Source organism: Coregonus clupeaformis, chromosome 17 (assembly GCF_020615455.1).
Source record: "Coregonus clupeaformis isolate EN_2021a chromosome 17, ASM2061545v1, whole genome shotgun sequence".
Lineage (NCBI taxonomy): Eukaryota > Metazoa > Chordata > Actinopteri > Salmoniformes > Salmonidae > Coregonus > Coregonus clupeaformis.
Window position 1 is genome coordinate 29,121,428 of NC_059208.1, and position 24,041 is coordinate 29,145,468.

At 42.4% G+C, this 24,041-nt stretch overlaps 1 protein-coding gene across 3 annotated transcripts in view; it reads left to right on the top strand.

Moving 5' to 3' along the window:
* The window catches only part of LOC121586244 (protein cordon-bleu), a 76,620-nt gene that overhangs the window by 17,300 nt on the left and 35,279 nt on the right, over positions 1 to 24,041 (top strand). For 2 of the 3 annotated variants that reach the window (XM_041902785.1, XM_041902787.1), the window contains exons 3-8: positions 10,912 to 11,127; positions 14,608 to 14,818; positions 16,759 to 16,987; positions 17,918 to 17,962; positions 18,540 to 18,628; positions 19,101 to 19,178. In XM_041902785.1, the coding sequence (XP_041758719.1) occupies positions 10,912 to 11,127; positions 14,608 to 14,818; positions 16,759 to 16,987; positions 17,918 to 17,962; positions 18,540 to 18,628; positions 19,101 to 19,178 (868 nt within the window). The remainder of the gene's footprint in view (positions 1 to 10,911; positions 11,128 to 14,607; positions 14,819 to 16,758; positions 16,988 to 17,917; positions 17,963 to 18,539; positions 18,629 to 19,100; positions 19,179 to 24,041) is intronic. The other variant, XM_041902786.1, reaches the window with a different exon arrangement.

The window sequence follows — 24,041 nt, forward strand, 5'->3', positions numbered from 1 at the left end:
TGAAAACCTTGCCATCTCAGCAATAAAACAGGGTGGGCTTTAGTCTACCCGTCGAGTGGTTTGTAATTTGAGAGTGGGGGCATATGCTGAATAAGCTGCATGATCTTAGCAACTGCAAACAAATGCCTCTGTGGAGCTCAAATGTCCCCTAGATGCATGTGGGTCCTTCACTTTTTGCAGCGTACTTCTATCTATCTGTCGTAAATACACAGCTGCGACCAAATAGAGAGCAAGTCTCTCTCTCCTTGTGGTGTAAATATAGGTTGCTATGAGAACACCATGGCTCCCAGAGAGCATTCTACCATTGTTGCTCTGTGGAGTGGCTGAGGGTGAGGGCATTCACGGACTGTCCTCTGCTCAATAGGGGGGAAACTCAAGTGACAATTGTATTTTTGTAAATATATATTTCTGCCAAGATGCACTTTTAAATACATGTAGATAGTCGTTGGCTCAATTACTAGAAGTGAAGTCTATGGGAACACTAGTAGCAATCCACAGTCTCTCTTTGATGTGTGCTGACAGTCTCTCTCTCTCAGCACTTGGACACCCTCCAAATTAAGGCAGATTATTTTTCCTTCCGCAGTCCTTAATCAATAGCTAGTCTGTTGTGGTATTAAAAGATCCCAACGTGAGATGGCCAAAGATTTCTAAAACCAGATCAAGCTGCTTTAGCAGAAAATAGGCACAATGGGTGGACTATATAATTATCCAAATAAGTATTTTATTTCCTGATATTTACTTGTTTATTCATGTTCCAATAGGATCCTAGTTCCTATGTAGTATAGTATGTAGTTACTAATAATATGCAGGTATTCCATATGCTAATTGGGGTCAGTAAAATAAATGTCTGTTGGAGTGAAATAGGTCACTGTTTTTTATTTATTGCTCCTTAGTATGCCTAAATGCACAGTGCCTACTTTTAAAGGATAGTGCTCCCATTGTTTGGGTCTAATCCCATTGTGTTGCATAGAATGGGCCATGACAGGTGTCTCTCACCAAAGTGTCTGTGTCCCAAATGGCACTGTATTCACTTTATAGTGCACTACTTTAGATTGACCAGGGCTCTGCTCAAAAGTGATGCACCATATAAAGATTAGGGTGCCATTTGGGATGGAGCTAGTGTTTCCCCTACCTTCAACTTCTAAAATGACAGGTCGTCATTGTGCACGTCTCTCTTCATCAGGTCTACACTGGCTCCTGCTTCCCTGCTTCTAATATACTACACTACAGTCCCAAACTCTACTAACATATTCCACATTTTAATAAGACCCAGGGAAGGAAGGAATATTTATATTTCCATAACTATTTTGGCAGGATAACTGATTAACCTCATACAGTAAAAGCGCTCATCAGTCTTTCCTTGCAGAGTTAGCCAGTTCATTTCTCTCTCTGTTAGCTTTTGAGTTGTATCTCTCACTGACTCACTGCTTCCTTTATTGTTGTCCAATCCTCTTGGGTTTCCTCCACTACAACAGAGAGCATTATTGATATGAACTTGAGCCTTGTGGCAGAAAGAGCACAGAGGGGTTGACTTATTCTAACTGGATAGTTGCCTATAGGGGAGCAGAATCTTATTTGGGCCATGGAATGTGAACAGCCCCATGCACACAGAGACTAATCTCGTAATCAGTCTAACACAACACCAGGGTAACAAACTGCTAGGTCAGGTTATAAAAGTAGTACCTATTCACTGGTTAGATAGATACCCTACTGCTACTGCGGTTCCTGTGCTGTGGGGCTTGTGTTACGCTTACACCCCCCCACTGGGTCTAAACAGCTAGGTTAGGTTTATAATGCAACGTTTATAATGCGATTTGTTAAGCACATTTTTACTCCTGAACTTATTTAGGCATGCCATAACAAAGGGGTTGAATACTTCTTGACTCAAGACATTTCAGCTGTACATTTCTTTATTGATTGTTCTACAAACAAACTTCCACTTTGACATTTATGGGGTATTGTGTGTAGACACAAGATCTCAATTTAATCAATTTAAAATCCGGGCTATAACACAACAAAATGTGGAAAAACTAAAGGGGTGTGAATACTTTCTGAAGGCACTGTATTTACTAAATCGTTGCCACTACTCCAAAAACACACACATACAGTGGAGAGTATTTGATACACTGCCGATTTTGCAGGTTTTCCTACTTACAAAGCATGTAGAGGTCTGTAATTTTTATCATAGGTACACTTCAACTGTGAGAGGTGGAATCTAAAACAAAATTGAACTCAACTGTGAAATTCCAGAAAATCACATTGTATGATTTTTAAGTAATTAATTTGCATTTTATTGCATGACATAAGTATTTGATCACCTACCAACCAGTAAGAATTCCAGCTCTCACAGACCTGTTAGTTTTTCTTTAAGAAGCCCTCCTGTTCTCCACTCATTACCTGTATTAACTGCACCTGTTTGAACTCGTTACCTGTATAAAAGACACCTGTCCACACACTCAATCAAACAGACTCCAACCTCTCCACAATGGCCAAGACCAGAGAGCTGTGTAAGGACATCAGGGATAACATTGTAGACCTGCACAAGGCTGGGATGGGCTACAGGACAATAGGTAAGCAGCTTGGTGAGAAGGCAACAACTGTTGGTGCAATTATTAGAAAATGGAAGAAGTTCAAGATGATGGTCAATCACCCTCAGTCTGGGGCTCCATGCAAGATCTCACCTTGTGGGGCATCAATGATCATGAGGAAGGTGAGGGATCAGCCCAGAACTACACGGCAGGACCTGGTCAATGACCTGAAGAGAGCTGGGACCACAGTCTCAAAGAAAACCATTAGTAAGACACTATGCCGTCATGGATTAAAATCCTGCAGCGCACGCAAGGTCCCCCTGCTACAGCCAGCGCATGTCCAGGCCCGTCTGAAGTTTGCCAATGACCATCTGGATGATCCAGAGGAGGAATGGGAGAAGGTCATGTGGTCTGATGAGACAAAAATATATATTTTTGGTCTAAACACTCGCGTGTTTGGAGGAAGAAGAAGGATGAGTACAACCCCAAGAACACCATCCCAACTGTGAAGCATGGAGGTGGAACATCATTCTTTGGGGATGCTTTTCTGCAAAGGGGACAGGACGACTGCACCATACTGAGGGGACGATGGATGGGGCCATGTATCGCGAGATCTTGGCCAACAACCTCCTTCCCTCAGAAAGAGCATTGAAGATGGTTCGTGGCTGGGTCTTCCAGCATGACAAAGACCCGAAACACACAGCCAGGGCAACTAAGGAGTGGCTCCGTAAGAAGCATCTCAAGGTCCTGGAGTGGCCTATCCAGTCTCCAGACCTGAACCCAATAGAAAATCTTTGGAGGGAGCTGAAAGTCCGTATTGCCCAGCGACAGCCTCGAAACCTGAAGGATCTGGAGAAGGTCTGTATGGAGGAGTGGGCCAAAATCCCTGCTGCAGTGTGTGCAAACCTGGTCAAGACCAACAGGAAACATATGATCTCTGTAATTGCAAACAAAGGTTTCTGTACCTAATATTAAATTCTGCTTTTCTGATGTATCAAATACTTATGTCATGCAATAAAATGCAAATTAATTACTTAAAAATCATACAATGTGATTTTCTGGAATTTTGTTTTAGATTCCGTCTCTCACAGTTGAAGTGTACCTATGATAATAATTACAGACCTCTACATGCTTTGTAAGTAGGAAAACCTGCAAAATCGGCAGTGTATCAAATACTTGTTCTCTAAAAAAAAAGTAATTAGTCAGCCACCAATTGTGCAAGTTCTCCCACTTAAAGATGAGAGAGGCCTGTAATTTTCATCATAGGTACACGTATTTGGTCAATAACAAAAGTTTCTCAATACTTTGTTACATACCCTTTGTTGGCAATGACACAGGTCAAGCGTTTTCTGTAAGTCTTCACAAGGTTTTCACACACTGTTGCTGTTTTTTTGGCCCATTCCTCCATGCAGATCTCCTCTAGAGCAGTGATGTTTTGGGGCTGTCACTGGGCAACACAGACTTTCAACTCCCTCCAAAGATTTTCTATGGGGTTGAGATCTGGAGACTGGCTAGGCCACTCCAAGACCTTGAAATGCTTCTTACAAGCCACTCCTTCGTTGCCCGGGCGGTGTGTTTGGGATCATTGTCATGCTGAAAGACCCAGCCACGTTTCATCTTCAATGCCCTTGCTGATGGAAGGAGGTTTTCACTGAAAATCTCAAGATACATGGCCCCATTCATTCTTTCCTTTACACGGATCAGTCGTCCTGGTCCCTTTGCAGAAAAACAGCCCCAAAGCATGATGTTTCCACCCCCATGCTTCACAGTAGGTATGGTGTTCTTTGGATGCAACTCAGCATTCTTTGTCCTCCAAACACGACAAGTTGAGTTTTTACCAAAAAGTTCTATTTTGGTTTCATCTGACCATATGACATTCTCCCAATCCTCTTCTGGATCATCCAAATGCACTCTAGCAAACTTCAGACGGGCCTGGACATGTACTGGCTTAAGCAGGGGGACACGTCTGGCACTGCAGGATTTGAGTCCCTGGCGGCGTAGTGTGTTACTGATGGTAGGCTTTGTTACTTTGGTCCCAGCTCTCTGCAGGTCATTCACTAGGTCCCCCCGTGTGGTTCTGGGATTTTTGCTCGCCGTTCTTGTGATCATTTTGACCCCACGGGGTGAGATCTTGCGTGGAGCCCCAGATCGAGGGGAGATTATCAGTGGTCTTGTATGTCTTCCATTTCCTAATAATTGCTCCCACAGTTGATTTCTTCAAACCAAGCTGCTTACCTATTGCAGATTCAGTCTTCCCAGCCTGGTGCAGGTCTACAATTTTGTTTCTGGTGTCCTTTGACAGCTCTTTGGTCTTGGCCATAGTGGAGTTTGGAGTGTGACTGTTTGAGGTTGTGGACAGGTGTCTTTTATACTGATAACAAGTTCAAACAGGTGCCATTAATACAGGTAACGAGTGGAGGACAGAGGAGCCTCTTAAAGAAGAAGTTACAGGTCTGTGAGAGCCAGAAATCTTGCTTGTTTGTAGGTGACCAAATACTTATTTTCCACCATAATTTGCAAATAAATTCATTAAAAATCCTACAATGTGATTTTCTGGAGAAAAAAAATCTCAATTTCTCTGTCATAGTTGACGTGTACCTATGATGAAAATTACAGGCCTCTCTCATCTTTTTAAGTGGGAGAACTTGCACAATTGGTGGCTGACTAAATACTTTTTTCCCCCCACTGTATATATAATTTGTATTTTTTATTTTACCCACCTTTTTCTCCCCAATTTTGATCTTGTCTCATCGCTGCAACTCCCCAACGGGCTCGGGAGAGGCGAAGGGGGAGTCATGCGTCCTCTGAAACATGACCCGCCTAACCGCTCTCCTTAAAACCTCTTAAATTTAATGGAAAAATGTAGATTTCCGCCTAAATAGACATACCCAAAAGTAACTCTCTTCGTGTGTAATTACATGATTCTGACATGCAAAAACTTGGTATATTTGGAAAGAAGACATCTGGGAGATTATGGGGAAATGATCAGAAGATAGATAGGAGTTACATAGTTCAGAATACACAAACTCAAGCACACAAAAAATAACAGTTTCTTTATTTTGAAAGTCATCTTTCATTAACTAAGTTAATTATTGATGACTAGAGCTTGAAACGCATCAGATGGCTTCCACAACATATTAACAATATCAGATAAAAAGGGATCGATAGACCTAACATCTAGAAATGGGCAGATGTTTTAGTAAGTGGTGTCAGGCGTGGTCATGGGACATTTCCAAGTGTCCCTAAACCTCTCCAAAGTGGCATATGTCTGAAAATCAGATAATTCCAGTGCTATTACATATTTGCAATCCCTAAATGCTATTTTTTCAGTATAAAAACACAATTTCTACCATATCAACCTCACTCAAACATTGTGGTGGTGTTATGGGGTATCCAGGATACATTCAAGTGTCCTTTCAACCTCTCCAAAGTGTCCGAATGTGGTTTCTGCACACTGGATGTGCCTAAAAGTTATTGTTCACTATAAAAACACAATTTCTATAACACCAACCTCTCTCAAACATTGTGGTGGTGTCGGGGTACATACAGGGGATATCCAAGTGTTTTTTCAACATAGTCACTCGGCGGACATTCGATGATGCCATTAAGTCACACATCATCAGATAACATTGGCAATATGCTAGATTTGTTCCTACCAACCTAAGGATTAATTTGATACTCCTATGTAGCTACAGTGGCTTGCGAAAATATTCACCCCCTTGGCATTTTTCCTATTGTGTAACCTTACAACCTGGAATTAAAATATATTTTTGGGGGGTTTGTATCATTTGATTTACACAACATGCCTACCACTTTGAAGATGCAAAATCTTTTTTATTGTGAAACAAACAAAAAAGAAGACAAAAAAACTAAAAACTTGAGCGTGCATAACTATTCACCCCCCCCCAAAGTCAATACTTTGTAGAGCCACCTTTTGCAGCAATTACAGCTGCAAGTCTCTTGGGGTATGTCTCTATAAGTTTGGCACATCTAGCCACTGGGATTTTTACCCATTCTTCAAGGCAAAACTGCTCCAGCTCCTTCAAGTTGGATGGGTTCCGCTGGTGTACAGCAATCTGTAAATCATACCACATATTCTCAATTGGATTGAGGTCTGGGCTTTGACTAGGCCATTCCAAGATATTTAAATGTTTCCCCTTAAACCACTCAAGTGTTGCTTTAGCAGTATGCTTTAGGTCATTGTCCTGCTGGAAGGTGAACCTCCGTCCCAGTCTCAAATCTCTGGAAGACTGAAACAGATTTCCCTCAAGAATTTCCCTGTATTTAGCGCCATCCATCATTCCTTCAATTCTGACCCGTTTCCCAGTCCCTGCCGATGAAAAACATCCTCACAGCATGATGCTGCCACCACCATGCTTCCCTGTGGGGATGGTGTTCTCTGGGTGATGAGAGGTGTTGGGTTTGCGCCAGACATAGCGTTTTCCTTGATGGCCATAAAAGCTCAATTTTTGTTTAATCTGACCAGAGTACCTTCTTCCATATGTTTGGGGAGTCTCCCACATGGCTTTTGGCGAACACCAAACGTGTTTGCAATGGCCACTCTTCCGTAAAGCCCAGCTCTGTGGAGTGTACGGCTTAAAGTGGTCCTATGGACAGATACTCCAATCTCCGCTGTGGAGCTTTGCAGCTCCTTCAGGGTTATCTTTGGTCTCTTTGTTTCCTCTCTGGTCCATGAGTTTTGGTGGGCCGCCCTATCTTGGCAGGTTTGTTGTGGTGCCATATTCTTACAATTTTTTAATAATAGATTTAAATGGTGCTCCGTGGGATGTTCAAAGTTTCTGATATTTTTTTATAACCCAACCCTGATCACCTGTTTGGAGAGCTCCTTGGTCTTCATGGTGCCGCTTGCTTGGTGGTGCCCCTTGCTTAGTGGTGTTGCAGACTCTGGGGCCTTTCAGAACAGGTGTATATATACTGAGATCATTTGACAGATCATGTGACACTTAGATTGCACACAGGTGGACTTTATTGAACTAATAATGTGACTTCTGAAGGTAATTGGTTGCACCAGATCTTATTTAGGGGCTTCATAGAAAAGGGGGTGAATACATATGCACGCACCACTTTTCTGTTATTTATTTTTTGAATTTTTTGAAACAAGTAATTATTTTCATTTCACTTCACCAATTTGGACTATTTTGTGTATGTCCATTACATGAAATCCAAATAAAAATCAATTTCAATTACAGGTTGTAATGCAACAAAATAGGAAAAACGCCAACAGGGATGAATACTTTTGCAAAGCACTGTATAGCTCAAACACAGACCAAATTGAGCTTACCTTAAGATGTTTGCTGTATGGTGAAAACGTTGTCTAAAATAAAAATTTTGACTCTCGGGGCTGGTGATCAATAACGGTAGGTCACATGCAGACAAATAAGATATCCTCATGATTTGTGGAGTCCTGGCTTTCGGTGTGTATCAACGTATTCCGTGTTTATTTAGTTTATGCTTCACAACGCTAACCGGAATGTAGGTAGCAGCCATCTTGAAATGAGGTCATCGGCTCGGCCTGCCCTTATAAATACATATGCCATATATGGTAGTAAGTTACACCGAAGATTTGAAGGCACCGATCAATAGCCAAGATACTCAGCTTTCCGCAGACACCCTACTTTTGCTACTGTTCTCATACCAGACTGAATTTAATTTTAAAAAATCTAAACCGCCAGTTTAACCCGGAAGCCAGACGCACCAATGTGTCGGAGGAAACACCTTTCAACTGGCGACCGGGGTCAGCATGCAGGCACCCGGCCCGCCACAAGGAGTCGCTAGGGCGTGATGAGCCAAGTAAAGCCCCCCCGGCCAAACCCTCCCCTAACCCGGACGACGCTGGGCCAATTGTGCGCCGTCCTATGGGACTCCCGGCCACGGCTGGTTGTGGCACAGCCTGGGATGATCCCAGGTCTGTAGTAATGACTCTAGCACTGCGATGCAGTGCCTTAGTCCGCTGCGCCACTCGGGAGGCCCCCCAAAACATTTTTTACCTTTATTATTATTAGTATTTGTTTTATTTTGCCGAGACGCGCTTTTAAGATCAGAGTGACAACCCACTGGGCACACACTGGTTGAATCAACGTTGTTTCCACATCATTTAAATGAAATGACGTTGAACCATCGTGGAATAGACGCTGAATTGACGTCTGTGCCCAGTGGGAAGTTAGGACAAGTTCTAAATCTTCCTCAGATTCTCATCATATCGTCCAAGAAACCTCCAAGGTAACTAGCTAGCTAGCTTGTAATCCTGGAAGTGTAGCCAACCCTATTATAATTGTTAGCTAAGATACAGTAACGTTACACTAGCTACATTATTTGGGGGTTAATACAGAATTGGCTGGTGATGTCACTGAGCTCGAGATAAAATGAAACTGTCCTCGATTTACAGATGAGTTTCAGAGGAGAACATAATTACATTTTCATGCATTTTGGAATAGAATGTCCTTTAAAAAAGTCACCAGAAGTGACCTTCTCACAGTCGTTCAACAAAATCTTGTATGTGTTTCCATTGGATTGTGTGTTTAGTAAAAAAATTATATATTGGGTTGATTCCGTTCACAACTGGCCAATGAAGTAGAGAAAGCAGACTGAGTGGTTCTGTGAAAGGTCCATTTGTAACCCAGTCACTGTGGAAGCTGCACTTACTGCCCAGCTCAGTAATGGAGTTTCCTTCTCTCTTTGGGAGACTCTCTCTCTGCCCTAAAAGGCTCTTTGTGTGCGTGTGTGTGTGTGTGTGTGTGTGTGTGTGTGTGTGTGTGTGTGTGTGTGTGTGTACTGTCTGACTCAATGGGTCCTGTGCTGGAGACAAGGGCACACTAAGATCTCAGTCTCTAGCGGAGGTGTACGAGCTGTTGTCCCAATATCAAACACACAGCTACTGTAGCTACAGTTACAGTGCAGTGTCTCTCTGACCCATTCATAGTGGTATACTACAGTACACTGGTTTTGATCATGAAGTTATTTTCATTTAATCGCCCTCTCTGTAGTGTTTTGTTTTGAACAATTGTGGTTCAATAGTTAAATTGCTCTGTGGTGGTGGATGGATGCCGGACTTAGTTATTAATAATTAACTTAGGTGAGGTTAGAGTCCAAGCACTGTGGTATGTTGAATGTTCACATGCATGCCTACTTACACCTTCACAGAACAAGGTGTCTTCAAGGCTCCTAGAAGATACCTTTTCCCTGTAGCCCCAGTCCTTGGGAAGGATTTATAAACATAAACACGGATTAAAATACAGAACGCTTCATCAAAGCCCAAGGACCAACTTGACGTGAGTGGCGCAGATTTATCTCATACTGTTGTTTGCTCAGTGGGGAGAAAGTATGTAGCTATTGAACATACCTAGAAGGGAAAAGGCATTAATCATTGTAAACTGTATATTATAGTCAAGATAATGGTGTATGCTGAGACAAAGCTACAATTTGTTCCTCTGACACGTGTCAAATACATACAGCGTCAGGTGTAGTGAAAGTTAGGACCACTAATGATTTACATCTTCTCTCAAAGTCCTGCCATCAGTGCAGTTAGCGCCATGTATTTCGGTGCAGTGTAGAGCTTCCGTCTGCGCTCAAAAAAGAGAGTTGAAAAGTTATTTTATGCCTATTTATTCATTCATATATTGAAGCATGAAGAATTACATAATGACAGACAATAGAAAAACATTGTAATGCGACAGACATGAGTTTGGATGAATTGCAATGCATGCTGGTTATCTTTATCCTTGTGTGTTTAGATGGTTACATCATCTCTATACTGTATAAAGAATATGTATAAATAATTTTTATTTTTTTTATTTTTTTGCTCACAAGAAAATACAAAACAATATGATGAAAGTTTAAATGGCAAATGAAAAGAGCATGTACAGGAGGGGTAAAAATCCCAGAGAGGCTTGTAGGGCACCTCCCCTTTAAAAAAATATTTATAAAACAAGATAACCAACCGCATTAAGTTTTTATAATAATGAACAAATCACGATAAGGAAAGTCGTTGGTGTCAGATTTGAATGGAAGATCACATCAACACGGACCACTGTGACCCTGACAACCAATAAACAACCTTTGCCTATCTGGAGACAGACTCGCTTATTTAATCTCTCTGAAAGACAGAAAGTCATTGCCATTCAAGTTGCCTCTGTTATGTTTGTTGTAATTTATCCCAGCCAGAAATCACAGCGCAAAACAGCAAAGTAGTGCAAAATCTTGTCTATTCTATTCCCACCCTCTTTGAATCACGATGACGACCTGACTGCCTTTTCTGGGCGGAAACAAAACAACATAATTAATTTCTCTAGGTTGCCACTATCAAGCCAAAACTTAGCCATACCCCTAACCTTATGCCTATCCCTAACCTCTGTCTGTCCCTCAGGAAGAGGATGAAGTCCCGAGCCCCACCTCCGCCCCCGGCCCCCGAGCCCGCCCCCAGGAGAATCTTCCGTAACGCCGTGCCAGACGGGGGAGGCTCAGCTCAGGGCAGTATGGGCAGCATGGTGATGGACACCAAGGAGAACATGATGAGGACCAGCGTAGACCTCCACATCACTCTGCCCCAAGGCTATCAGACCAGCAGCACAGTGGACGGCAGGTGAGAGGCAACACACGCACACACACGTCACATATGCATATGCACACGTACACATTACCCCTTTCAACCCTCAATTCACAGACTGTTATGTATGTGGATGTGGCCTTGTTTGGACATTTGGGTGGATCTGATCGGAGAGGCCTTTTCAAGGTTCCCTCAGTGGCCCAGAAGCAGTGTGTGTGTGTGTGTGCGACGGTGCGTCTGTGAATTTGTGTGTGCGTGTGTCCACTTGTTGTGAGAAGCTGACCTGCCAGCACCTCTCTGGCCTTAATGAGTGTCTCTCTCTCTTTCTGCTGGAGCAGTGAGTGAATCAGACCAGGCCATCCAGGACTCCAACCCCTCATGCAGAAAACAAGACAAGGGCCTCTGTTAATACAGTTAATGAGTGGCATGTGAAGACAACGTGTCTTGTCTCTCACGGTGGAGAGCTTCTAACAGTATTTTTAGTGAACCAATATAGTACAGTGGTCCCAGATCTGTCTGTGAAGTCTTGCCAACTGCTCTGGACAGCAAAAACAGATCTGGGACAGATTTGGGATCAGGCTCGGAAAGTGGTCGTCATCTCTCTCACTTGAGTGATGCTCTTTGCCAAGTCATTTGGGTAACACTTCATTTGGATAGTCCATCTTTAGACTATCAGTAACATTTCAACAAACTATCTATACTAAACAAAAATATAACCACAACATGTAAAGTGTTGGTTTCATGAGCTGAAATAAAAGATCAGAGACATTTTTAATACGAAAATAAAGCGTATTTCTTTCAGATTTGGTACACAAATTTGTTTACATCCCTGTTAGTGAGCGTTTCTCCTTTGCCAGGGTAATCCATCCACCTGAAAGGTGTGGCATATGAAGAAGCTGATGCTGGGGGAAATAAAAGGCCACTCTAAAATGTGCAGTTTTGTCACACAACACAATGCCACAGATGTCTCAAGTTTTGAGGGACCGTGCAATTGGCATACTGACTGCAGGAATGTCCAACAGAGCTGTTGCCAGATAATTTTATGTTAATTTCTCTACCATAAGCCGCCACCATGTCATTTTAGAGAATTTGGCAGTACGTCCAACCGGCCTCACAACCGCAGACCACATGTAACCACGCCAGTCCAAGACCTCCACAGAATTTCTGCAAAAACTGTAAGAAACCATATCAGAGAAGCTCATCTGCGTGCTCGTCGTCCTCACCAGGGTCTTGACCTGACTGCAGTTCGGCGTCGTAACCGACTTCACTGGGCAAATGCTCACCTTCGATGGCCACTGGCATGCTGGAGAAGTGTGCTCTTCACGGATGAATCCCGTTTCAACTATACCAGGCAGATGGCAGACAGCGTGAATGGCGTCGTGTGGGCGAGCGGTTTTCATATGTCAACGTTGTGAACAGAGTGTCCCATGGTGGCGGTGGGGTTATGGTATGGGCAGGCATAAGCTACGGACAACGAACACAATTGCATTTTATCGATGTATGTACAGAGATAGTGACGAGATCCTGAGGCACATTGTCATGCCATTCATCCGCCGCCATCACCTAATGTTTCAGCATGATAATGCACGGCCCAATGTCGCAAGGATCTGTACACAATTCCTGGAAGCTGAAAATGTCCCAGTTCTTTCATGGCCTCACCAGACATGAACCCATTGTTTGGGATGCTCTGGATCGAGGTGTAGGACAGCGTGTTCCAGTTCCCATCAAAATATCCAGCAACTTCGCACAGCCATTGAAGAGGAGTGGGACAACATTCAACAGGTCACAATCAACAGCCTGATCAACTCTATGCAAAGGAGATGTGTCACGCTGCATGAGGCAAATGGTGGTCACACCAGATACTGACTGGTTTTCTGATCCACATCCATTTCCTTATATGAACTGAAACTCAGTAAAATCTTTGAAATAGTTTCATGTTGCATTTATAGTGTTTGTTCAGTATAGATTCACACGTTACTGAGCACAAATCACATCTCTAGCCCTAACCTTAAACCTTATCTTAACCCAGAACTTAACCCTTACCATTAACCCTTAACCCTTATTCTAAACCTGACCCTAACCGTAACCTTAGCATACAGTTGCTTATCAACAGGTAGTTTGTTGATAGTATGACCATCTGTAGGGCATCTACAGATGAAAAATCTGGACTATCCAAATTAAGTGTGACCGTAATTTGATTTATAGGAAATCAGTTTTGCAGTCTCAGTGCATGATAAAGCCCAAGGGAGTTTCATCCAGGTGTCATAAATGTCTTGTAATCACCTGATTCATGTGTGCAGGAAGCAGTCAGACAACACCCTCTCCATTATGGTGTGGAAGGGTTTGGCAGACATTGTCACACTATAATAAAAATGTACCTGCTGTTTTCATTATGATAGGGAAGTGAGATCAATGTGTTGTATTTCCAATGTCTTGTCAAAGCCTCATTTGCTAGCTAGATATGTTATTCTAAGAAGAAAGTTGAAGTATAAATAACATATTGTTATTTTCTAATGAAACTCGTCCATCCTAAGGCTAATGTATAATGCATTATGATGCAGTTGTAAGACTTGTGATGAGCAAACTTTGCTCTGGTCATTACGTGTTGGTTGTTCAGACTATTGAGCAGACCTTTAGCAGTTTTGTCATATATGCTGTCTTCTCCCAGCAGGCAGTAGAAAGCATCCTTGGGTTACCCTTTGACACCTCGTCAGTTGACGTTCTGGATTACATGACATGGGACTTTATATGACACTCAAAAACAGAACATTGTATCAGGATTTATTAAGACATTCTACCATCTCAAATGAAGGATTTAGGGCACTGGCCAGCCAGGTTAGTAGACTGCAATTTCTACTAGCCCAGGTGACATTCTTCTAGCCAAATCTGTGCCATGCGATATTTGAAAATACAACATTTCAGTTGCCTGACAGGCTAGTTTGGCACATCCCTAGCTCTATCTACAAAGTACTAGCCTCAGGCTAGCTTCATTTCCATCCCTACATGCATATAAATTATTAAAAGTAGACCAGACAGGTAATTTATTGTCAATTGACTAAGGCTAGATTTCCTATCTGCAATCCATTTAACTTTCTAACACTTCACTGAGTTCGGATCATTAAATCAGCCTTTTATGTACCAATTTGCAGGCTTATCTAATGCTGTAAGCTGAGCGGCATGAGTGTCTGCCTGTGCATCACCCAGTGTAATTACAGGTATTCCTATTGGAGCTAAAGGAGGTAACCCCATCTATCAGTCAGGTCACGTCCCAAACAACACCCTATTCCCTATATAGTGCATTACTTTTGACCAGAGCCCATAGTGGTCTTGTCAAAAGTAGTGGTCCCTGGTCAAAGAAGTGCGCTATCTAGGGAATAGGGTACCATTTGGGACATACCTAGGTCTACTCTGTCCCGCTCCGCTCTGCTCTGACGAGCCTGTGACTCTACCTCTACCTGGCTTCCTGTCTGTGACTCAGCCTGGCTTCCTGTGCTGCCTTCTCCTCTCTCTGTGCAGCAAGGCGCTCATGGACCTGTTGGTGGATCTGTGCAGCCAATACCACCTGAACCCAGCCTATCACACCCTGGAGTTGCTGTCCAGCAAGGGCCTGCCCCTAGCCTTTAAGCCCAACAGCCTGCTGGGGTCCCTGGACGTTGTTGCCATCAGCATCAGGGAGAAAGTGTTGCAGGAGAAGGTGGTGCGGAAACCTCCGCCTAAAGTGCCAGAGGTGAGTGCCGAGTGATCCTGATCTAGAGATCTCAGTGTGTGTGTTTGTTTGATACTGTCGTACTGATTGAGGATATGTAGCTGCATTGTGATTGTGAATAAGCAATTAGCTGTGCTTATTGTAACTTGAGGATTAATAGTTATCCTCTGTTTAGTCTTCCATGAATGCACATGTATGTTGCACTTCATGAAGTTATTGTTCTGGTCTGGGCCTTTTGCTGTTGTTGTAGTGCACGGGACGGGTATCGTTGAGTGTTTTTGAGATATGATGAATAAGACGTTTTTTTTGCATGCGTTGAACCTAACCTTTGTCACCTGGGAAATGTGATATATGATTCTCTATGTAACCGTGTGATCGCCCTTCTTTACCTTTTGACACTAAATCGTTGCAGCAGGAAAGGCCACAAAAACCCAAAAGGGCTCATGCTAAGGTAGGCAGCAGGTGTTGTAGAGCCAGTCTCTAAGCAAGTGGGATTATTACCGGCTATCGGTGGCTGACTGAGTGTCTTCTCTCTCTGTCTCCAGTGTCTCCTGCTCTCCTCCTACCTACCTAGCATGTGAATTTTTCATGAGTGCCTTACCTTTAGTTACCATGCATTATTTCTACTCTACTCTCAGGCCTGACTGGCCCTGGTGGCCCTGCTCCCCTATCTCCCTTTGACCTCCCTTTGGCTGATGGCTGTAGTCTGACACTGTTTCACTCTGATTCACAAAGTTGTGGGTAACACTTTACTTAAAGTGAACCGGTATAATGCATTATGATGTGGTTGTAATGCATTTTATGACTTGTAATAAGCATGTACAATACAGTATAACCCCATTTTGAAACGGAGTGGTGTAAATTTAAGTAAGCATACATAATAATCTATTGATTTCGATGTATGGATTTTTTTATATTCCACCAAGATATATTTTAACATTTGATAAATTGTTGCATGAAAATATGCTTTGCTTATTTTGTATAAGTTGCCTCAGTAAGTATTAGCAAAGAGCCACACACAAAAACAGTTGTGCTTGTGATTGTTACACACCCTTGATTGGTAAGTGGTTGACATGATGTTTTCAGAAGGGGAGTCTTGAAGCCTGTACATTGTGTACTGGTGTGTGACCGTCACTGCCTCCGTGATAACAGTAGCAGAACAGAGTGGTACTGGTATCTTTGTGGTTGTGTCCCAAATGGCATCCTACTTACAATATAGTGCCCTACTTTTGACCAGATCCCTATGGGACCTTGTCAAAAGTAGTGCACTATATAGGGAATAGTGTGCCATTTGGGGTGTAGCCTGTGTTCTTCATAACAACCACCTCAAACCTATTAGTGCTGCTGGCACTGCTGTTATGATCCCTCTCTATGGGTACACCAAACACCCTGGGACTGACCGGGCATTGGCTGCCCACACACAGGCCCTCTCTGTCAGGCCTTGACTTGGCTCCGAGCCTCAGTTTCCTCAGAGTGCTAGTCTTGAATGACCCCCAGTCTCACCCCCCTCCTCCCCCAGGCCTATCAACAAATATCTACGTTCTAAGGGAAAAGCTGAAAGTAAAGCATAACCTCTTTTAAGTGAGGTGAAGTGAAGTTTTTAGTCAATTTTAGTCAAAGTCTGACACCCACTTTATTTTCTCTCTCTGTTTCGCTCTTTCTCTCTCGCCCTCTCTCTCTCTCTCAATATTTTCCACCCTAGTTTTTCCCATTGAATGTGTACTGCTGAGATCTTTACTTTCAAGTCCCATTTAATTACTGAACTTGGACTTGGGTTCAAATTGTATGTTTTATTTAAAATACTTTGAGCGTTTGATTGAGTCTGCCTGAAGTGCCAGATCAGCATGATTGCAAGCAAGCTCAAGGTCAAACAAATACTATTTGAACCTAGCAGGTTCTCTAATACTGTATCCATCCATTGGCACGTAAGTCACTCTGTCTTTCCTCCTCTCCCTGTAAAGAAAACGGTGCGTCTGGTGGTGAACTACCACAGGAGCCAGAAGGCGGTGGTGAGGGTGAGTCCCCTGGCGCCCCTGGAGAGCCTGGTCCCAGCCATCTGTGAGAAGTGTGAGTTTGACCCGGCCCACGTCCTGCTGCTGAAGGACAATGTCAGCAACCACGAGCTGGAGCTGGACAAGTCTCTGAGCGAGCTAGGCATTAGAGAGCTCTACGTACTGGACCAGACTCTTGGTAAATAAACCACCTTATACCCCCATCTCCCTCCACCTCTTCCTATAGGATGGTGACACATTTCTTGCCAACTCCTATGGTCATCCTATGGTCAGTGGTATGACAATGATTATAGGAGTTAACAAGACAGCACAACCAGATCTGGGACCAGGCTACTCCACCTCCACCTCCTCACGTGAAACCTACAGTATGTTAGCCTGGTCCCAGATCAAATCAAGTTTGGAATGTTGAGTTGACATTGAGTTGACATTGTAGCACAAACAGATCTGAGACCAGGCTAACTGTACCGACCTATCTCTGTTACTGTTCCTCTTATTCTTCTCAACCTGTATATTTGATTTGAGCTCCCTCCTTTGTTTTCCGTCACACTTTTACACCCTGATTGTAGCTAAATTATAATAAGCACTCACACCACACGTGAGATTGTTTCGAATAAATGTAAAATGAATGACTTTCTTACTGCAGCTAGCTACATCTGTGCCTGTAATGTTTACATGGGGTGTAATTCAGTCTGGGCTAGTTCATTTTATCAGGGTGGCGCTGCAGAATAAATAGAAAGTGAGCTTGTGTTTACATATTTGTTTAAATGAGCTTTGATAAGCACATGCCTTCCAGGGTGTGTACTCTGCCCTCTATGACTCTGTCCTTAGAGAGGCAATATAGACGGTTAGTCATTAGAACACTAGCTACAATCCTAGTGAGATGTAGTGATGCTTGAGTTAAACTAGAGGCAGTTGTCAAATACCATAGTCAGTGTTGTTGGTAGTTTCACTGTTTCCCCCTTTTCTGTAGGCAGGGGTGGGTGGGGTGGGGGATTGGGTAGCCAATGACATGGGAAATGCTGCAGTTTTGATAAAGAGAGAATCTTGTATAGTTAAGGATGGTCTGCTTTGCAACAAGGACTCTTAATGTTCCTGTGATTGTTTCCAGTTCGTCAACCTAAAATGGCTTCTGCACCTGCTCTGAATTACTCAGGTATTACTGTCTGTATGCTACTTAGTGTTCCCGTCCACCATACTGTAGTGACAACCTGAAGCTTAGCAGTCACTTGTACAGTCACATTAACCCTGCTTTGCCATTCATTTTCCTCTTGTGGGACACGCTTGTTTGTTTTACATATCTTAGATCAAATATAAGATACAGTCAATGTTATTTCCCTTTCCTTCTGGCTTACAGTGTGGTATGACTGTTTGTTAGATTTCTTTTCAGAGGTTGAAGAATAGATGCACTGTCATATTGAAAAAGTTTAGTTGTAGTGCCATCTACTGTTGAAACTGCCTGCTTGTAGATAGAGGCTTGAGTGTGTGTGTGTGTGTGTGTGTGTTGTTTAGGGAGAATACTTTTTGTTGTATGCATGGGTTAAACATTTAATAACTGACATGACTTGCATAATGTAGTGTTGTAGTATAGTTCTAGCTGTTAGCTGTGGTTTATTTAATCCAATTGGTCAATGAATTAACTGCATGAATTAAAACCTATATTTTTAGCTCAGTGAGCCAACCCTTTTATTTAGGAGTGAACTGAAACCTATTGTCTGTCCATTCATTGTTAGAATTCTTCCGTTCCCACACCTCAAGTGTCGGTGGGGTCGAGAAGAAAGGCCTGCTGGGATTCTTTAAGTTCAACAGAAGGAAATCAAAGGTAAGACAAGACACAGTTCACTTATGTTCCAACAGAGTGACACTAGCCCATTGGCTTGGCTAACTTAGCACCAAAATACAGTCTAGAAAATACTACTAGTCACCGTGCATAGGCTACTCATTAAGAGTGTGTGTGTCTGCAGATCAAGCTGACTTTATACTGTTGACTTACTACTACTGTATGTTGAAATGCAGGTAAAGGAAGCATATTTCTTCTGTTTGAGTGGAATAATTTGATACTTATAAAATCTGCTACTTCAATAGCTACTGTTATTCTTGAGCTCAACATATGATGGCTTTCCATGAAAATAATCAGTCTTATAGTTTTTACTGTCCCAGTGGAAAGGGCTTTTTAACCCTAGCGCTGTAGGAGTACTGCTATCATCTGTCAAATAACTGAAATAACTGCATGTCATGCTTGTATTGTAGTTGCATTCTGCTGTATTGCATGTTAGCTGTACATTCCATTTCAGACTGAAGAACAGTCGCCTGCTATGGACATGGATGGTCTTGATAATAATATTATTCAAAATACTGAAAAACACTACAATGTAAGTACTGCTAACCCTCCTCTGAAATGTCTGGGTGTGGTAATTGACATCTTGCATTATATTTTCTTTCAATACTCAAATCTCTCAAGCTGTTACCTTTTTTTAAAGTGCAATCTCATTCAATTAGAAGAAAGAGATATTATGCTTTTGAGTTCTATTCTCTTGTAGATTTACCTAATACCCACCACCTTGTAACAGATTGCATTTTATGCACACAAAAAAAAACATGAAAACACACGAGTTCAACTTTGGTTTTCTTTTTAGTAGGGTTGCAAAATTCCGGTAACATTCCCAAAATTCCCAGGTTTTCCAGAAATCCTGGTTGTAGAGTTCCAGGAATCAGAAGGGAATAAGCAGGAAATCCAGAACTCTCCAACAAGGATTTCTGGAAAACCTGGGAATTTTGGGAAGGCTACCGGAATTCTGCAACCCTACTTTTCAGCCTTAGTGTGCCTTCTCTTGATATAGTTGATTGCGACGGTTGTTCTGCTCATGTACCACTAGAAGGCAGACTTGACAAGCTGATCCCACGTCTTATGATTTCCCTCCTGCAGCAAGTCAAACTGAAATAAATTAAAGCCTTGAATTATTTCTTATTATTTTATCAGCTTTACTCAGTGACACGTATAATGTATGTTATAGTTAGTTTGTAATACAGTAGTAGTTACAGCAGTAGAGCCAGTTTCCCGGGCACAGTCTCCACTCCATCGTGGAGTTCTTTGTATGTGGTGTGCATGTGTGCTAAAACATTATTTTATTAGAGCAAACATTGAACAGGCTACCTGTTCGGAAGGTAATTTAATCAGTTTTATACAATTACAGAGGAATCTATTGCAGGCAGCCATCTGGGATACACCTCAAATCAATATGGGTATTTTATTGGATTTCCCATAAGACCTTGGTGGATCTCTCCTGCTCATTTGAGTCGTGCCCCAGGGTGCGCACATACACACACACACACCCTCTGTGTCCTTAGTGATCATGTTACATCATCATACTATACCTGGCTGCATTTACTCTCATATCTGGATACCATTATGGGCCAAACAGATGGGAAGATATGTTGAGGACTGTTCATAGCATCGACTGAAATAGAAGAGTATTGCATCTATGATACACAATGTACAGTGTCCTACATTTGACAAACTGATGGACCGATATGTTGAGGACTGTGTACATAGTGTATGATCTAAAGGAATGAGAAATGGATATCTGAAAACTATATTGCTTTGCTTATGAGACAGTTCTTTTGATGCTATGGCATGCCAGAAATGATGCTGTCTGTTTTCCCAGAGTTTTTTTTATTGTACAGAATGAAACTATTTCAGATCACATTTTGTCCTTGGAGAGGACTATAGGGGCGTGTTGCTGCCTCTAAATCATCAAAGATGGCCATGTTCTGTTCTATCTGTCTCTAGTCTTGGCAGTGAGTACTCCACTTACAATGCATTTCCACCTTGGAAATGCATGGGTGATAGGCATTGTGGTTAGCTCTCAGAGTTCATCCAGCATGTACAGTTGAAGTCGGAAGTTTAAATACACCTTAGACAAATACATTTAAACTCAGTTTTTCACAATTCCTGACGTTTCATCCTAGTAAAAATGCCCTATCTTAGGTCAGTTAGGATCACCACTTTATTTTAAGAATGTGAAATGTCAGAATAATAGTAGAGAGAATGATTTACACGCACACGCTTTTTCAGTTCTGCCCACAAATGCTCTATAGGATTGAGGTCAGGGCTTTGTGATGGCCACTCCAATACCTTGACTTTGTTGTCCTTAAGCCATTTTGCCACAACTTTGGAAGTATGCTTGGGGTCATAGACCAAGCTTTAACTTCCTGACTGATGTCTTGAGATGTTGCTTCAATATATCCACATAATTTTCCTTCCTCATGATGCCATCTATTTTGTAAAGTGCATCAGTCCCTACTGCAGCAATGCACCCCCACATCATGATGCTTCACGGTTGGGATGGTGTTCTTCGGCTTGCAAGCGTTCCCCTTTTTCCTCCAAACATAACGATGGTCATTATGGCCAAACAGTTCTATTTTTGTTTCATCAGACCAGAGGACATTTCTCCAAAAAGTACGATCTTTATCCCCATGTGCAGTTGCAAACCGTAGTCTGGCTTTTTTATGGCAGTTTTGGAGCAGTGGCTTCTTCCTTGCTGAGCGGCCTTTCAGGTTATGTCGATATAGGACTCGTTTTACTGTGGATATAGATACTTTTGTACCTATTTCCTCCAGCATCTTCACAAGGTCCTTTGCTGTTGTTCTGGGATTGATTTGCACTTTTCGCACCAAAGTACGTTCATCTCTAGGAGACAGAACGCGTCTCCTTCCTGAGCGGTATGACGGCTGCGTGGTCCCATGGTGTTTATACTTGCGTACTATTGTTTGTACAGATGAACGTGGTACCTTCAGACGTTTGGAAATTGCTCCCAAGGATGAACCAGACTTGTGGAGGTCTACAATTTTTTTCTGAGGTCTTGGCTGATTTATTTTGATTGACCCATGATGTCAAGCAAAGAGGCACTGAGTTTGAAGGTAGGCCTTGAAATACATCCACAGGTACACCTCCAATTGACTCAAATGATGTCAATTAGCCTATCAGAAGCTTCTAAAGCCATGACATAATTTCTGGAATTTTCCAAGCTGTTTAAAGGCACAGTCAACTTAATGTATGTAAACTTCTGACCCACTGGAATTGTGATACAGTGAATTATAAGTGAGATAATTTATCTGTAAACAATTGTTGGAAAAATTACTTGTGTCATGCACAAAGTAGATGTCCTAACCGACTTGCCAAAACGATAGTTTGTTAACAAGAAATTTGTGGAGTGGATGAAAAACGAGTTTTAATGACTCCAACCTAAGTGTATGTAAACTTCCGACTTCAACTGTAATTACAGATGTTCAGGTGAACTTTTCCCAAACTTTAATAACAAAGAAAGACCCAATAGCTTTTTGGGGCTCTGGTCTGTAACTGATTTAAGATTATATAACGTATCATACGCATTCATGGCAATTCCCTGCATGGAACATTCTGTTCCAACAGCTGAGTACAATAACAGCATGGATCCCAATTGAAAGTTAGCATGATCCCTCCCTAAATTTGGAACGTGTGTTTGTGTTGGTCTTTCATAATTGAACATGCAGACTCTCAGAGAGCTGAAATATTAACGGTTTACCCACACCCACTTTCATGTGAGAAGGTCGCCATGAACACATGAGCGCAGTGTGAAAAGTTCATCAGGGGAGGAGAGGGTTGGCCGCTGGCCAATAATCACTCCCCAGTCCCTGCTGAAGGCTGTCTGATTTCTAAAAATGCAGTTCAGGTTTTCTCTCTCAGCCCTCTCTCGTGGCATGGGACCAACCGGCAGAAGATTGAGGCTTTGGATTTACTGGAATATTTGCATATAAACTACCAGTCAAAACTTTGGACACACCTACTCATTCAAGGGTTTTTCTTTATTTTTACATGTTTTTACCTTGTAGAATAATAGTGAAGACATCAAAACTATGGAATCATGTAGTAACCAAAGAAGTGTTAAACAAATCAAAATATATTTTATATTTGAGATTCTTCAAATAGCCACCCTTTGCCTTGATGACAGCTTTGCACGCTCTTGGCATTCTCTCAACCAGCTTCATGAGGTAGTCACCTGGAATGCATTTCAATTAACAGGTGTGCCTTCTTAAAAGTTAATTTAATTTTAATTTATTTCCTTCTTAATGCGTTTGAGCCAATCAGTTGTCTTGTGACAAGGTAGGGTGGTATACAGAAGATTGCCCTATTTGGTAAAATACCAAGTCCATATTATGGCAAGAACAGCTCAAATAAGCGAAGAGAAACGACAGTCCATCATTACTTTAAGACATGAAGGTTAGTCAATACGGAACATTTCAAGAACTTTGAAACTTTCTTCAAGTGCAGTCGCAAAAACCATCAAGCGCTATGATGAAACTGGCTCTCATGAGGACCGCCACAGGAATGGAAGACCCAGAGTTACCTCTGCTGCAGAGGATACGTTCATTAAAGTTACCAGCCTCAGAAATTGCAGCCCAAATAAATGCTTCACAGAGTTCAAGTCACAGACACATCTCAACATCAACTGTTCAGAGGGGACTGGGTGAATCAGGCATTCATGCTCGAATTGCTGCAAAGAAACCACTACTAAAGGACACCAATAAGAAGAGGAGACCTGCTTGGGCCAAGAAACACGAGCAATGGACATTAGACCGGTGGAAATGTGTCCTTTGGTCTGTAGTCCAAATTGGAGATTTTTGGTTCCAACCGCTGTGTCTTTGTGAGACGCGGTGTGGATGAACGGATGATCTCTGCATGTGTATTTCCCACCGTAAAGCATGGAGGAGGAGGTGTTATGGTGTGGGGGTGCTTTGCTGGTGACACTGTCTGTGATTTATTTAGAATTCAATGCACACTTAACCAGCATGGCTACCACAGCATTCTGCAGCGATACGCCATCCCATCTGGTTTGGGCTTAGTGGGAATATCATTTGTTTTTCAACAGGACAATGACCCAACACACCTCCAGGCTGTGTAAGGGCTATTTTACCAATAAGGAGAGTGATGGAGTGCTGCATCAGATGACCTGGCCGCCACAATCCCCCGACCTTAACCCAATTGAGATGTCTTGGGATGAGTCGGACGGCAGAATGAAGGAAAAGCAGCCAACAAGTGCTCAGCATATGTGGGAACGCCTTCAAGATTGTTGTAAAAGCATTCCAGGTGAAGCTGGTTGCCAAGAGTGTGCAAAGCTGTCATCAAGGCAAAGGTGCCTATTTGAAGAATCTCAAATCTAAATATATTTTGATTTGTTTGGTTGCTACATGATTCC